Source organism: Maylandia zebra, linkage group LG1, assembly GCF_041146795.1.
Source record: "Maylandia zebra isolate NMK-2024a linkage group LG1, Mzebra_GT3a, whole genome shotgun sequence".
Lineage (NCBI taxonomy): Eukaryota > Metazoa > Chordata > Actinopteri > Cichliformes > Cichlidae > Maylandia > Maylandia zebra.
Genome location: NC_135167.1, coordinates 27,528,790 through 27,542,504, shown reverse-complemented (window position 1 = coordinate 27,542,504; position 13,715 = coordinate 27,528,790). Strand labels below are relative to the sequence as shown.

At 39.2% G+C, this 13,715-nt stretch overlaps 2 protein-coding genes and 1 long non-coding RNA gene across 9 annotated transcripts in view; 1 reads left to right on the top strand and 2 right to left on the bottom strand.

Annotated features, from left to right (window-relative positions):
• Positions 1-524: 524 nt before the first annotated feature.
• Positions 525-1,350, bottom strand: LOC105940753 (uncharacterized). Its single transcript, XR_001167418.4, has 2 exons — positions 872-1,350; positions 525-776 (listed from the first exon to the last, which is right to left on the bottom strand). It is a non-coding gene; the product is annotated as an uncharacterized LOC105940753 (long non-coding RNA).
• A 685-nt stretch (positions 1,351-2,035) lies between these two features.
• Positions 2,036-7,433, top strand: rs1a (retinoschisin 1a). Its single transcript, XM_004543434.3, has 6 exons — positions 2,036-2,142; positions 2,362-2,387; positions 2,612-2,732; positions 4,751-4,892; positions 5,372-5,567; positions 6,273-7,433. Exons 1-6 carry the CDS (start codon positions 2,052-2,054, stop codon positions 6,423-6,425), a joined length of 729 nt encoding a protein of 242 aa, XP_004543491.1. The 5' UTR covers positions 2,036-2,051; the 3' UTR covers positions 6,426-7,433.
• A 39-nt stretch (positions 7,434-7,472) lies between these two features.
• Positions 7,473-13,715, bottom strand: part of cdkl5 (cyclin dependent kinase like 5) — a 44,176-nt gene continuing 37,933 nt past the window's right edge. For all 7 annotated transcript variants that reach the window (XM_012917017.4, XM_004543433.5, XM_012917019.4 and 4 more), the window contains 2 exons: positions 12,640-12,897; positions 7,473-11,198 (listed from right to left, as the gene is read on the bottom strand). In XM_012917017.4, the coding sequence (XP_012772471.2) occupies positions 10,788-11,198; positions 12,640-12,897 (669 nt within the window). In that variant the 3' untranslated portion in view covers positions 7,473-10,787. The remainder of the gene's footprint in view (positions 11,199-12,639; positions 12,898-13,715) is intronic.

The following is a 13,715-nucleotide window of genomic DNA, read 5'->3' as shown; positions in this document are numbered from 1 at the left end:
TCATCCAGCCTCTCCTGAAACTTCAGATTGGGCTGAGAAAGCAGCTGTAAAAACCTACTTCAGGGTTTCTAAGCCGCTTCAGTGTGAGGATGTTCATACAAAACAGTATCATTTTGTTTTTGTAGTCAGTGATCCTGAAGCCCGTTAACACTGATAGTGTTATAGTGATCTCGCCACATACCACAGGGTATGCAACTCCAGGCCTCGAGGGCCTGTGTCCTGCAGGTTTTAGATATCACCCTGGGTCAACACACCTGAATCAAATGATGCGTTCATTACCAGGCCTCTGGAGAACTTCAGGACATGTTGAGGTCATTTAGCCATTTGAATCAGCTGTGTTGGCTCAAGGACACACCTAAAACCTGCAGGACACCAGCCCTTGAGGCCTGGAGTTGCCCACCCCTGACATACCACATTTCCAACCATAAATCTGAGCGTACACACTTTCTGTCAGTCCTAGTCTTTCATCTACCAGCTGTTAGGGTTAATTACCTAATAGTTTTACTTTAATAAAGAGGCAAAGATTAAAATAAACCCTTTAATAATAAAAATAAAATTTTGTTTTAAAGTCTATATCTTCATGCAGCGGCTCTTCCATGAATCCTCCGTTGTACGTGTGCAACAGCAGCACTGAGCTCTCGCCGAGTGATGGCTTTCAACCTGTTTGACTTGGACAGCCGAGAAGCCTCTAAGCCTACAAGCCTGAGCAGGATCGGTCTGGGGACACCATGCCTCCTGGTCAGAAACTCAGGATTTCTCAGTCCAACAGGACTAACCTGCAGAAGAAGAATACCAAGAAAGTGCATGTGAAACCAGTCCCTCATCACATAGGAACATGTACAGGCCAGACAATTACAGTGTGCATTCTGACCTCTTTATGAGCTCTGTAGATGAGAGTGGAGTAAGCACGAATCCTCTTTTTGGTGCATGGAGGGATCCTACGCGTTGCATGAATAGCCACCTTCATGTTTGCTGTGGCAAGTTCCTAGAAGGGGGGAAAAAAAATTGTCATGAAGCGAAATCACCTAGTGCAACATGCAGAATCTCTTTTATAAGGCCACTGGTGAAAGCAAAAGGGCGCGCAGGGAGTGAAACTCGTGCTCTAATCAGCACAAATTGGCAACAGCTTTGCTTGATTAGGCTTAATTATTTTTACCCACCTGGCTTTAAAACCCTCAGTGGGAGGCGGGAGAAATGCCATGCTCAAACAAACACAGGAACAGGACACTCGCTTATTTTGTTTTTAAAAGTTGCTTCTGATGATAATTATCCACGTGCCTGTCACCTGCAGCATTTCAAATCCCCTCAAAAACAAAATAACTAAATAACATGAAATAAAATAGATCTATAAGCAATATATACAATGCATGCATTCATTTTTAATAAAACAGAGTATGTTTATGAGAGACTTTTGCCTACAGAAAAATGGTTTATGATTAAACAATAGTACATTGATACATTTGTGAAATAGTAATATCATCTCTGTACTTAGACTCTTAATCAAATTCTTTTTTTTTTTAAATTTCTTAATTTAAATTTGTTTTTTATTTTTTTAAACATTTTTTAAATAAAAATAAAATTAAACAATATATATGATACAATTTTATGTCACTACATCACAGCAAAGAACCAAGTATTAAAAACCAGGTTCCTTCATTCCTTCCTTCAAACCTAACGTGATAGTATAGAAGAGAACTGCAAACATTTGAGGATGACATCCAACTGCAGGTCCTTCTGTCCAATCATATGGATCACTAGGCCCAGCATCAGCCACCACCAGCAACCATCTCTCTTGCTTTCACTCTTGTACACACACACACAACTCTAGTGTGGCAATTGGGTGCGCTGGTGTCTTCTTTTTTTTTAATGCAGGATTTTTTGACCTCTGTGGCCGCATGGAGATTTTCCAGGTATGATGGCATTAATGGTGATGGGTGAATAGCTGGAGGAGGAGCTTTGTTAGATAAGGATGGCATTAGATAAGGCCATTAGTGTCCCGTGGATTATTGTAATCCAGCCTTCCTATCACTACTAGCTTGAATGCTCAGTCTATGGTCAGTCTGGTCTGGTTTGGAGCGGGTTGGAAGATGGCTCTCATCATACAACATTTCCTGCTGGGCCTCCTTCTCCTGGGAACAAACGGTACAGTTTCACTCTTACAGTTGCACTGATATTATATTTTATTACCAGTGTGTGTTGTGTTTATTTACCTTTTCTTAATGTGGTTAAACTAACAGATTGATTCACAGATTTTAGTATCCAGAAAGGGTGACTATGATGCCCTAACAGTCCTGTTTTTTTCTTCTTCTTCTGTGCCTCATCAACTGGCTTTTTTTCCCTCCTGTCCATCTGGCTGAACAGTGTTCATTGGTATTTATGCTCAGGAGGTATGAAAAATCTCAGCAACCCAGCAAAATGTCACAGATGATTTAACTGTCACAGTGTCAGGATTTGCTTGTAAAGAAAAAGAAAGAAAAACAACATCAACAGCAAAACACAGATAACAGCCAGACCAGAGTTATTATGTTAAATTATTCTCCTTTTATCATTTGTAAATGAGCTCTATGTCAATTTTCAGCTAATAAATGTTGTTTATGTGTGTCTGTATAAGAACCCTGGGGCGTGGACTAACAAGTCCTGCAAATGTGATTGTGATGGAGGCGAATCGCAGACGGAGGTTTACTCCATTGGGTCTGGCTCATCTTTGGTGCGAGGAGTGGACTGCATGCCGGGTGAGAGCCATTAAACGTCACTCTGAGTGGACATGAATCATATAAGTAGCTTAAATCTCAATCACTACTTAATTTATTCATAACATCAGTGTGCTTTAACCCCCTGTGTCAAGACTTATTTACTAATGAGATTTATTACGTGACTTTTGCTGATCTACAATTGCACCACTAAAGTGATAATAGTTCTTAAAAGGAGAAGGGAAGGGTGTGTTAGATAGACAAGAATTAACTGTTGTTTAACCTGCTCAAAACTGAAAGGTCTGTACTTAACAGTGATTTTTATTACTGATTAATCTGCTGCACAATCAGAGAATTGAAGCCAATTCAACTGAAGACAAAGTAAGACTGCAAATCTTCATATTTGAGGAGCTGAACGCTTTAATTTTCTGGGACTCTTGCTTGAAAATTGCTCAAACGATTATCACTGCTGATACAAGTAGATGGACAGTTTCAGTGTGTGCACAATTGTGTGTCTATAGTTTGTGTTCATGCAATGAGCGCATTAGGCTCCAGATTTGACGCCGCAGGGTGGATGGACATGCTTCACTGGACATCCTTGGAGAAAGGGAAGAAGAGGGGGGGACATGTGAAGAAGCTACCTGTGATAACACTGCACAGTCCTCCAGAATTCCCGTTTCAGTAACAGGAAACCTGCATTTGGATGTTTGTCAGAAACACTCAAAAAATAATCTCACTGCAGCGCCCAATAATAGCTGATCTTGAGTTTTGAATCGTACCATATTCATCCTCAAACTGAACGCTCTCTCACTTTGCCAACTTAGCCTGGGATTTAGCTTTTAAACTAAATCCCAGTGAAATCTGTAAACCTGTTTTGTTTTCCTGTTTTTTTGGACCTCCTACAAAGAAACTATAAAAAAGGTCTTCTGACAGCCTCACTTGAGCCTGAGAGCTAAAGATCAGATCTGAATCACGTCTGACTCGATGAGGAGAGGAGCAGACAAACGAGTGAATCAGTGTGTTTGAGCTGAGCCGCAAATCACATGGCAACCAGAAACAGATAGGAGGAAGAAGTTCTGCCGACTATCATTATATTAGAGCATGATTCGGAGATTACGGGGCTCATAATAGACCATGCTGATCTCACAATTACAGAAACCAGCAATTACCGCTACGTGGATGAGAACTGATGAGTGAGAAAGACTTTCCTGCCCGCTCTGCGTCAGGGTTCGCAGAGTTCCTCAATCCACTGAGTCTCACCTCGCAGTTTGCCTGTTGATTCAGCCATCTGAATATGTGTTGTTTTAGTCAGGAAACACATTAGGGAGGACTACAGAGGCATTTGCATTACTGTTATGTAAACACTTATCTCCTGACTCACACAGACGTTTCTGCCGGGTGTGTTGTAATGCTGGGATTAGACAGGATGCAACCCTGTGCCAGATAGGCTTAAGCCAGTAGTAAACAAAAGAGCAGCAGGCTACTTCTACTACAGTTTCTGTTCCATGTGTCCACAGCTGATGTTTTTCTCACTCATGTACCACTGTCTCTCTCTCTCTCATTCACATATTTAAAGGCTTTATTTACCAAGTAAAGGAGTGGCTCTCGTGTGATTTTAAAGGAAGCGAGAGAACAACACGGAGCCAAAGCCACGGAGAGCAGAACATGGCCATCTGTCCGTCTGCTGCCCTAATGGACATCACTGATCTCTCACCACGGAGAATTAAACTGCAGGATTTTAGGATGGGATATGGGTCACACAGAGGCTCCTAACAGTGGGGGCCATGGGAGCGAGAGGGTGTGATTATGGGAATCTGCAGGGGTTAGGAGAGAGGAAAGGATGCCGAAATGGAGAATTAAGGAGAGGCTTAGTGGTTTGATGGTCTTTTTATATATATATATATTTTTGTGATGCACTGCTTGGCTTAAGCTAGCCGTTTGTATTCTCTTCTCTCAGGGTGACGATATTAAAATCTCATGGCCACGAGAACTTTCAGCGAAAGAAATATTACCTGAAACTAAGAGCGCTCATGTTAAGTTGTCTCCGATCTCCTTTGCAGAGTGTCCCTACCACAGACCTCTTGGCTTTGAGGCTGGATCAGTGAGTCAAGAACAGATTACCTGCTCCAACCAGGACCAGTACACTGGCTGGTTCTCCTCATGGGTACCAAGTAAGGCGCGACTCAACAGCCAGGGCTTTGGGTAGGTATATATATATAGGCCAGCACCACACAGCCAACTGTTGTGTCTCTTTTAAAAAAAGATCATGGCTCTTATCATCTGTGAGGAAAAGTGTAGTAAACACACTCCTTATGTATATTTTGTTACTTAAACACACCAAAATGTTCTTGCTTAAAAAACCATATAGATGAGACAAAATGGGGAAAAAAACATACAGAATCTAGTAGGACTTTTTAAAAATGCTAAATATTGTAATTTTTAAGCATTAAGTTGAATCCTTCCTTTCATTTGCTCTCTTTCCGAAAACAAAACATCATATCGGATGTTAAAAACTGTCAGTTTCCTCAGAACACAAAACAACAGGATTTTATCTTTAGAGAAGATATTGTAAAAACAGCAGTAAATTTCTCTGTCCTGCGTTGTGCTAAACTGTCGTGACCAACTATGATATTTGTTGTATAAATCAGTGCTGATATTAAATGTTTTTCTTTCTCCTCCAGCTGCGCCTGGCTGTCTAAGTTCCAGGACAGCAGTCAGTGGCTGCAGATTGACTTAAGGGAAGTGACGGTGGTGTCAGGGATTCTCACTCAGGGCCGCTGTGATGCCGATGAGTGGATTACCAAGTACAGTGTTCAGTACAGAACAGATGAGAAGCTCAACTGGATCTATTACAAAGACCAGACTGGAAACAACAGGGTCAGTTAAGTGCACTTTGGATACACTGAATAATGTTCAGCACTTCAAGTATGGAGGCCTGAAAGTGCCTAAATCAATAAATAATATGACATGAAATGTATGAAAATATAATATATAAAAATAAGGAGTGTGTATTAATTGACCTACAGTTCCTTTTATTTTTTCATCTTTTTTTTAATGTATTTATGCAGTATTTGACAGTTGCATATAAATAAAATACTAAATTAAATGGAACACAAATAAACAGAGGAATCAATATAACAGTAACCTAATTCAAAAGACATTTATGTCAGCGAATTTAATTGCTGCCAACATTTTTTAAATATATTTTTTCTATGTATTCAATGGTTTTTAAATTTATTTTTTGAGCCATTTATTATTCTTTTTATTGAAATTGTTTTTATTTAATGCCCTTCATACTCAGACACTGGAGGTTTCTTTTTGATTAGGCTAAGAATGAGGCTACATAATTCTTTGTCCATGCCTCTTTGCATGAAACATTAGGCATTTTATATTTGCCTGATACTGACATCATGAGAAGTCATATTTTAGAAGTGATTTAAACTGTTAATCAGTCATTGAAAACCAACTGAACGTTAACTGTTTGCAAGTCAACTACCATGTGGTTCTAGAAATAGTAGCTTTAATGCAATGGCCGGTTTTAACTAATCTACACCTTAATCTTGCCTTTCTGTCTTTCCTCAGGTGTTTTATGGGAACTCTGACCGGTCCTCGTCTGTGCAGAACCTTCTGCGGCCGCCCATCGTTGCTCGCTACATTCGCATCCTCCCTCTGGGATGGCACACACGCATCGCTCTGCGCCTGGAGCTGCTGCTCTGCATGAACAAATGCATGTAAACCCCCCCACCCCCCACTTCCCCCCAACCCCTTTAAAAAATACAAACAAAACAGCTAAAACACACTTACATAAATGCATTAAACCAGGTTTGTTTGATATGTACAATGAGCTCTCATTCACTCCACTCTGCATTGTCTGTATTAAACCAGTCTCACTATGGGGACTTCAATTTGGGGAGTTCTCAATAGATTGCTCCATTTGCAATGAAACGGCATAAACTGAAAGCAGTAATTAGGCATGGAGAGGGAGAGGTAGCGTTGCTATGGCGGTTGAATCTGCGCTCATGTTAGAAATCCAAATCGTTCTGTGATAGGTCAATAAAATTCTGTCTGCTTCTCCTGATAATCTGAGCGTAGCTGGGAATTTACACAGTAAGTCTCCCCTCCTTATTTACCTTAATGAATCGGTGTGGTAGTAGTCTGCATTTTTCATATTTTCAGCAAATCCCATGAAAAGACTGAAAACAACAACAAGGTCATCCTAATTACAATTACTGTTTGCATTTACAGCATTTTTTAAAATTCATATTTTCTTTATTTAATTTTGAATGTTTGTTTTGCTTTTTTACATTTCTAATTAATTAATTGTCCAAATATAATATATAGTAAACAGTCATATATACATAATTTATCATCTGGTGGGTCAAATTAGAACAAATGCATATTATTCTGCAGCTTAAACACCAGTTACCACCAGATTTTGTGCACAGCTGTTAGATAATCGGATAGGTGTAACAGACTGCTGTCTTTAGTCTTTTCAATGAATTTGTTAATATGGATTTATTTATTTATTTTGGTCTTATTGCCTCATTTGAGTTACTGTTTTCTTGTTTGATTTTTTTGTTGTTGTTTGGTGCTGTTGTTAAAAATTCCTGATTGCTTTCTTTAATGTTATATTTGAATTTCCCATTACACTTAGGAATACATTGCAGAGCTGAATTGCTCTGAAGATGTTCTCTTTATTGTATTTTTAAACCATGTCCTTGAATAAACAAATATGTGTCTGTTTTTATGTTGCGTCTGTGCTCCAAAACAAACTCTGAGACATTCAAAAATGTACAGTTGGCATTTATTATGAGACCCTATCATTTTTAAAGTAGAACGGTCAGTATAGATACTCTGTTATTTTTTATTTACACCCTGTCAGAAGTGGGAAACAGCTTAATGACAAAAAAAGAGAATTGATGTTATAGGAAACACATTCATATTTCTGAACAAAAAGTCTTCTTCTCATCTCAGTTTTCAGTGTGTGCGACCTGCTGAGGGTTGAAGCCTTCATTTCCATCTGACGCGTTGAGTCGATAAACTAACGTAAGGCTTCGGGTCACTAGCAAGGTAAACTTCATCATCACTTTGTCCCATTAGTGATATAAACAAACCCATGTCAGCAGTCATTTACAATCATTAGCAATGAGGATTTTGTACACAAGCCCACAACATGGGACAGTTTTACCTTCTGTGGGATAAACTTAAGAAAAATGTAAAAAATGTATTGCAGAATGATGTGATGTCACATACCAACAGTTGCCAACGCTGTAATCACAGTCTCCTGCAGGAAATCCTTCTTTGTGCTATATTTGGCTCAAATCCATCTAGCTGCCGATTTGGCTAATACAATCTGCATCACTCCGAGTCTTTTAGTGAGTGTTATTGCTTTCAGTCAACCATCAAGTTACTGTGATTGATTCTTATTTTCACCAAATGGGGATCCAAACTTTTCATGGACCATTCTTCTGTTCTTTGTTCCTTTTGTCTGTGATGGCATTTGGAATGCATTTTTTTGCTTTATGCTTTCAAATCACAAACGTATGAAAGGGAATTAAGGCCACTGAAGAAAGAAATTTGAGGTCATGACTTTTTTTCCCTTCAAAATCCTGAGGAAAACAAAATCATAAGTCTAACTTTAAACTAAGAATTCTCTGAGGGAGAGATTTGTTTGAGAGTTAATCATAATTTTGAGAAGAATTCAGTTTTGAAGAAAAGACAGACATTGAGAAAACTGATCAGATTTTTGAGGAAAAGGTCAGAATTCTTAGATTAAAGACAGACTTTTGAGAAAAAGCCTGAATTGCTAAAATCAGAATTTTGAGGAAAAAAAAAAAGAAGAAGAAGAAGAAAAAAAAGAGATTTGCAACTAAAGTCAGATTTTTGAGGAAAATGTCACAGTTCTTAGATTACATCCAGAATTTTGGGAAAAAGCCTGAATTACTAAAATCTGAATTTTGAGAAAAACAAAAAAAGTCAGAATTTCCCAATTGAATTCAGATTTTTGTGGAGAATGTTAGAATTCTTAGATTAAAGCCAGATTTTTGAGAACAAGTCAGATGTTTGAGCAAAATGTCTGGAAAAATAGTCAGAATTGTCAGATTAAAGAATTATGCAACTGAAGTCAGGTTTTTGAGAAAAAGCCAGAATTCTCAAATTAAAATCAGAATTCTGAGAATAATGCAACAAGACTGTTTATTTTGTTTTTTGTTCCCCCCCAGCGGCCTTAATACTGTTTTATATTAAGGAGGACAGAATGAAGAATAATGGAAAAACTGGGGGAAAACAATGCTGTATACTTCCCCTAGGCCACAAAATGTTTTTCATTCTACACACCTCAGCTTTACATTGCCCACAGATCAGAAGACAATTAGTAAATGCTTTAATGAACAATCAAGTTAAGTAAAATCATCCCTGATTATGACTGTTAATGTTAATAGTAATGCAAACTGGAAAATCAAATTCAGATTTACAAAAGACTTTTACAAAACTCTTGATAACACAAGCTTTTAAAATGCACACAGGAAATGTAAACACATATTATAGGATAAGTCTGGTGTTATTTCATATAATTCATGGCGTCAGCAAAGTCCTATGAAAAGCCCACACCCAGCCAGTGGGGGAATGTAAGTAACCACATTCACTCAAGTACTGTACTTACTATATTAAAATGAGCATATTCTCTACTTTAGTTAATAACAAATTTCAATAACAAATTAAAATGAATCTAAAGACTTTTAGAGCACATACACCCCACTTTGGCTGCACAGACAATGCATTTGGAATTTCTGACAAAATAAATAAATAAATAAATGGATAAAGATAAAGTATTACCAGACTTATCCTTTAAGATCTTAAAGGTTGCAGGTGAGGTATGCCTTTTTGCAGAGAGCTTCCCTGCCGTCTCAAAACACTCTAAATTTTCAATGTCATGTTAGGTAAACCTCCCTCACTAGAGCTGCGTGGTGATGTGGGCGAAGATGCCCGTTAAATGGTTTTTAAGGCTGTGGACAAAACCAACATGGCAGCAACAAGATGCTGGAAAGCTGTTTGTCACTAAACGAACTGAGGGACTGAAAAATGGGCAAATTTGAAAACTGCGACAATGGGAATGTAAGATAAAATGACCTGACAATTACAATATGTGAAGCACAGAGCCTAACAGTCTCACTCTGGCTGTTCTGCTACCAAACCCTGCTAACAAATAGCCCAACTTGTCACAAAACGTCAAAACTGATGTCATGAGGGTGATGGGCAGATTTGCACTATTTGTAATATCAGATATTTTATATATTTGTCAGTATTTCTTTTTACATTTTGATGAAACAATCAGAAAAAAGGGTAAAAACAACATAACATGATAATCTGCTAATAACATATCAAATCAAACAAACAAAAAAAAGACATTCACCATTATTAAATATTCCTTGTGACATATTGTATTATCAACACATAAATATCTATGCATTTCTTTGTGTCGAAACTAAAGCTCTTGCAATTACACATTTAATTCTATATTACCTTATAATATTCTCATATAACCTACATACTGTGTCATTTATAGCTTATATCCTTGAATTTAAAACAAATAAATATTTCATAAATAATGTTAATATAAATCATTTTTTATGTTCTTATCAAATATCAGAGCTTGAAAAACATTTGAGTTTATTGGCCACTGCTGTGACAGCGGCTGTCTAATGTGTTGCAGTAGCGTCCTGTGAACAGAAGATGGCAGCAAAGAGGCCACATGGGCAGTGTCTCCTTGACAGGGATGATCAGCTTGTTCTGATGTAACCTTGCAAGTAGAGACAGACAATAATATAGAGCTGATACAGTACTGGCATCTCAAGAAAGGATGGGCCCTTCCCTATCTTTGCTTCCCTAAACCACACTGTCCCAGGTGTTTGGCCGATCAACGTCTAGGCTTTTAGATTTCAGAGGCATGAGCATCAACAGATTACTACATTTCTGAATTAGGACTTGATCCAGTGAAAAAGGCTCTTGTGTAGACCCTTACTGCAGTACCACGATGTCTGCATTCTGGCAGGTGCTTCCGGGATGGAGCTGCATCGGAGGTGGTGTGGTTGAGAGGTTTTAGAGGGCGGTCTCCTTCAGGTCGTTGAGGTTTGGCATCCTGGTGCGGGAGGCTCGGGTAAAAGTGGGTCCATTCTGACCCGGTTTGATGCCCAGCTGTTCAGGGGTGAACTGAGCCCCCTCTGCCCGCTGTAAAGCAGATACGTGCCAGCTGGACTCTATCTGTCCCGGCAGGGGGTAGCTGGCCTTGCGGCTCTTAGCCTGGGTGGAGCTGCTCACCCCAGTGTGCCCCCTGCTGTCGGCATGACCTCGACCCTCGGGGTAGCCTGCTTTGGAGGAGGGCTGAGGAGGGTTGGGCATGGGGGCTTGGAAGCGCAGGTCTTGAGGAGGAGGAGGAGGGGGAGCCTGTCCTTGATTTGAGGAAGAAGGGGAGAGGTGAAGGAGCCTACGTAGTGACTTGAGTGGTTGGCTCTGGCAGGGGGGGAAAGAGACACCACTGATGAATTATCTTAAAAAATAAAACTAAATTTTTGTTATTGTTTACAAATCCCATGACCAAGCCCAACAGTGTGTCACATGTGCTGAGGCCATGTGACAGTATTGCAGGTAACTGTCTGTTGAATTCACATTGGCTCAAGGATGCTATCCCCAGGTAGCTATCTTGCCTAAAATGTGCATTTCGATTAGTGAGCATGGACCTGAGGAGGACTATCTCCTGCTGTGTGACACATGAAAGAAAGGTCAACTTCAGACAAAACCCCGACCTGATTCTCCTGACATTGTCTGGAGTTGATGGGTGAAAACAATGTTTTCTGTCTGCCGAGTACTAAAGCCAGTCTCACACACTGTTGGGAGAATCTAGGTCAGTCTCACATGCACTATACAGCAGGAGATAGTCTTTCCCAGCAACATTACCAGCTATATTCTTAAATTAAACAATTGCTTTAATAGTAACTAGCTGTCAGGATAAAACTGATTTTAATATCAGACATTTGTGTTTTAATATATCTTTTGTTAGGTAGGGTGACCAGATCCCAAAAGCTAACTGTGGGTCAAACTGTATGTTTATGTGGGACAAGGCAGGAAATGCTACTAATGTTTCGGTTACTTTGATTTTAACTAGTGGTTTGTGAAGAACAAATTGCAACATTTTAAGTCCCATTATAAATAAATGCAATAAAAATTCAATTCAAGCTTAAGGTTTGATTTTGTACTTTTCTTTCACTCATTTATTCCCTTTCTGTCCCAATAACATTTAAACCTTAATGGTTATTCCAGCTGCTGTTCTCCCTGCTAATCATCTTTGGGTTTGAGTAAACCACTTGCTTCCTTTGAGACTAACACGTGTTGACTCCACTAAATCAGAATGTGGGGCATTGTCTCACTATGTGGGTTGGGGGAACGGAGGATAAAACACTGTGCTGTCCTACATAAAGTGGGACACCTGGGCGCCCTACTGCTGGGTAATGTCTGGAAAAGTTCAGGTCTACACTGCATGTGTGAAAATAGCTTCCTCCTTCGTACTCCTAAAAGCATGAAAGTAAATGTAGGAATAATGCGAGAATGGCATTAATACTAAATGTGCTTCTACAAGGCCTGTTTTTTTCCCCCATTCTTAAGGTTCTTCTTAAGGTTCAGTTTTAATAAAAACCTTTGACCTTTTATAGATTATACAGTTTCCCTTTCTTTGGGCCTTGAGTCTTGGGAGCTTTATTGTGACACTTTTTATGAGCACGGTGCTATATATTCTAGTTTCGTGACTTCAGTATATAATTTATAGGAAAACTTAAGTATGTATGACAAGATAAAGTATTGTTCTTTTTAAAAATCTAATAAAAAAATCAGATGAAAGACTCAAACTGGGTTGTGATCTGCAGATAAATCGAAACTGCAGATTAAAGTAGGCACATACCTGAGAGTGTGAGTCCACTTGTTTGTCCGGCCAGTCAGTGACTCTCTCTCTCTCCCTCCCTCTCTCCCTCTCTCTCTCCCTTTCTCTCTCTCGTTCTCGCTCCCGTTCCCTCTCCCTGTCCCGGTCTCTGTCCCGGCTCTGTTCCCGTTCTCGATCTCTGTCTCGGGATCGCTCGCGGTTTTTCCGCCGGCTGCTGTGGTGAGAGGACGACTTGGAGCTCCTCTGCAGGGACAAGTGATCCTGTCCGTTCCCGGGAACCTGACGTTTCAGAAATAGAAATATGGAAGTGTTATTTTTAATCCAAAACAAATACATAAAAATGATGATCGCACATCTCACTAAAATCCCGGTGAAGCCCTTCATGCACTGCTCTGGCAGAAACAGACATGAGACAAGAAAGTGGCGATGATGATTGTCTTATTAAAAAATGCTTAACTCTCTGCTCTGGTGTCTGAGTGTGTTTAGATAAGCTTTAATATAAACTAGAGATGCAACTAATAATTAATATCATCACTGGGCAGTTTGATAGTTGGTCATTTGTTTGCATAAAAGGTCAAAAAGAAAAATGATACAAACCAGCGACAAACAGCAAATTCTTACTGTTGGTAAAATGTAACTAGTAAATCTTTGGCCTTTTTTCTTTTCGCTTCATACACAATTACTCAGCTTCATGTACCAGTTGGCTACATAAGAACTACTTAAAGTGTACTTCTTTTCCTTATTCCAGTTCTGTATTTTTTGGACTATATAAGGAGTAGTTTTGCACTGTTACTTCAAAGTATTTCATTGTATATTGTACACTCGTGCAGCCCTTCTATTCATCCACTGTCTGAAACAATCTGTTTTAGCTCCTCCTTCTTTAACTCCGCCTCAGTTTAATACAACTTTCATCTGATTGGTCGCCCTTTACAAACAAAAATCCTTTAAAAAAAAAATGGGTGGGGCTACTGTGCTTACCGCCAGATCTGTCTAGCTGAGTTGACCATACTAAGAAGAACAGATCAAACAATTTTAAAAAAACATTCTATAAGTATTTGTTTAAAGAAGTTTAGCCTAAGCTTTTACCTCATAGGGAT

Excerpts from the sequence above, each read along its gene's own strand:
- rs1a (XM_004543434.3), top strand. The coding sequence starts at position 2,052 with ATGGTCAGTCTGGTCTGGTTTGGAGCGGGTTGGAAGATGGCTCTCATC. Across the intron at positions 2,143-2,361 it reads CCTTCTCCTGGGAACAAACG|TGTTCATTGGTATTTATGCT; the intron begins GTACAGTTTCAC and ends CTGGCTGAACAG. Across the intron at positions 2,388-2,611 it reads TTGGTATTTATGCTCAGGAG|AACCCTGGGGCGTGGACTAA; the intron begins GTATGAAAAATC and ends TGTCTGTATAAG.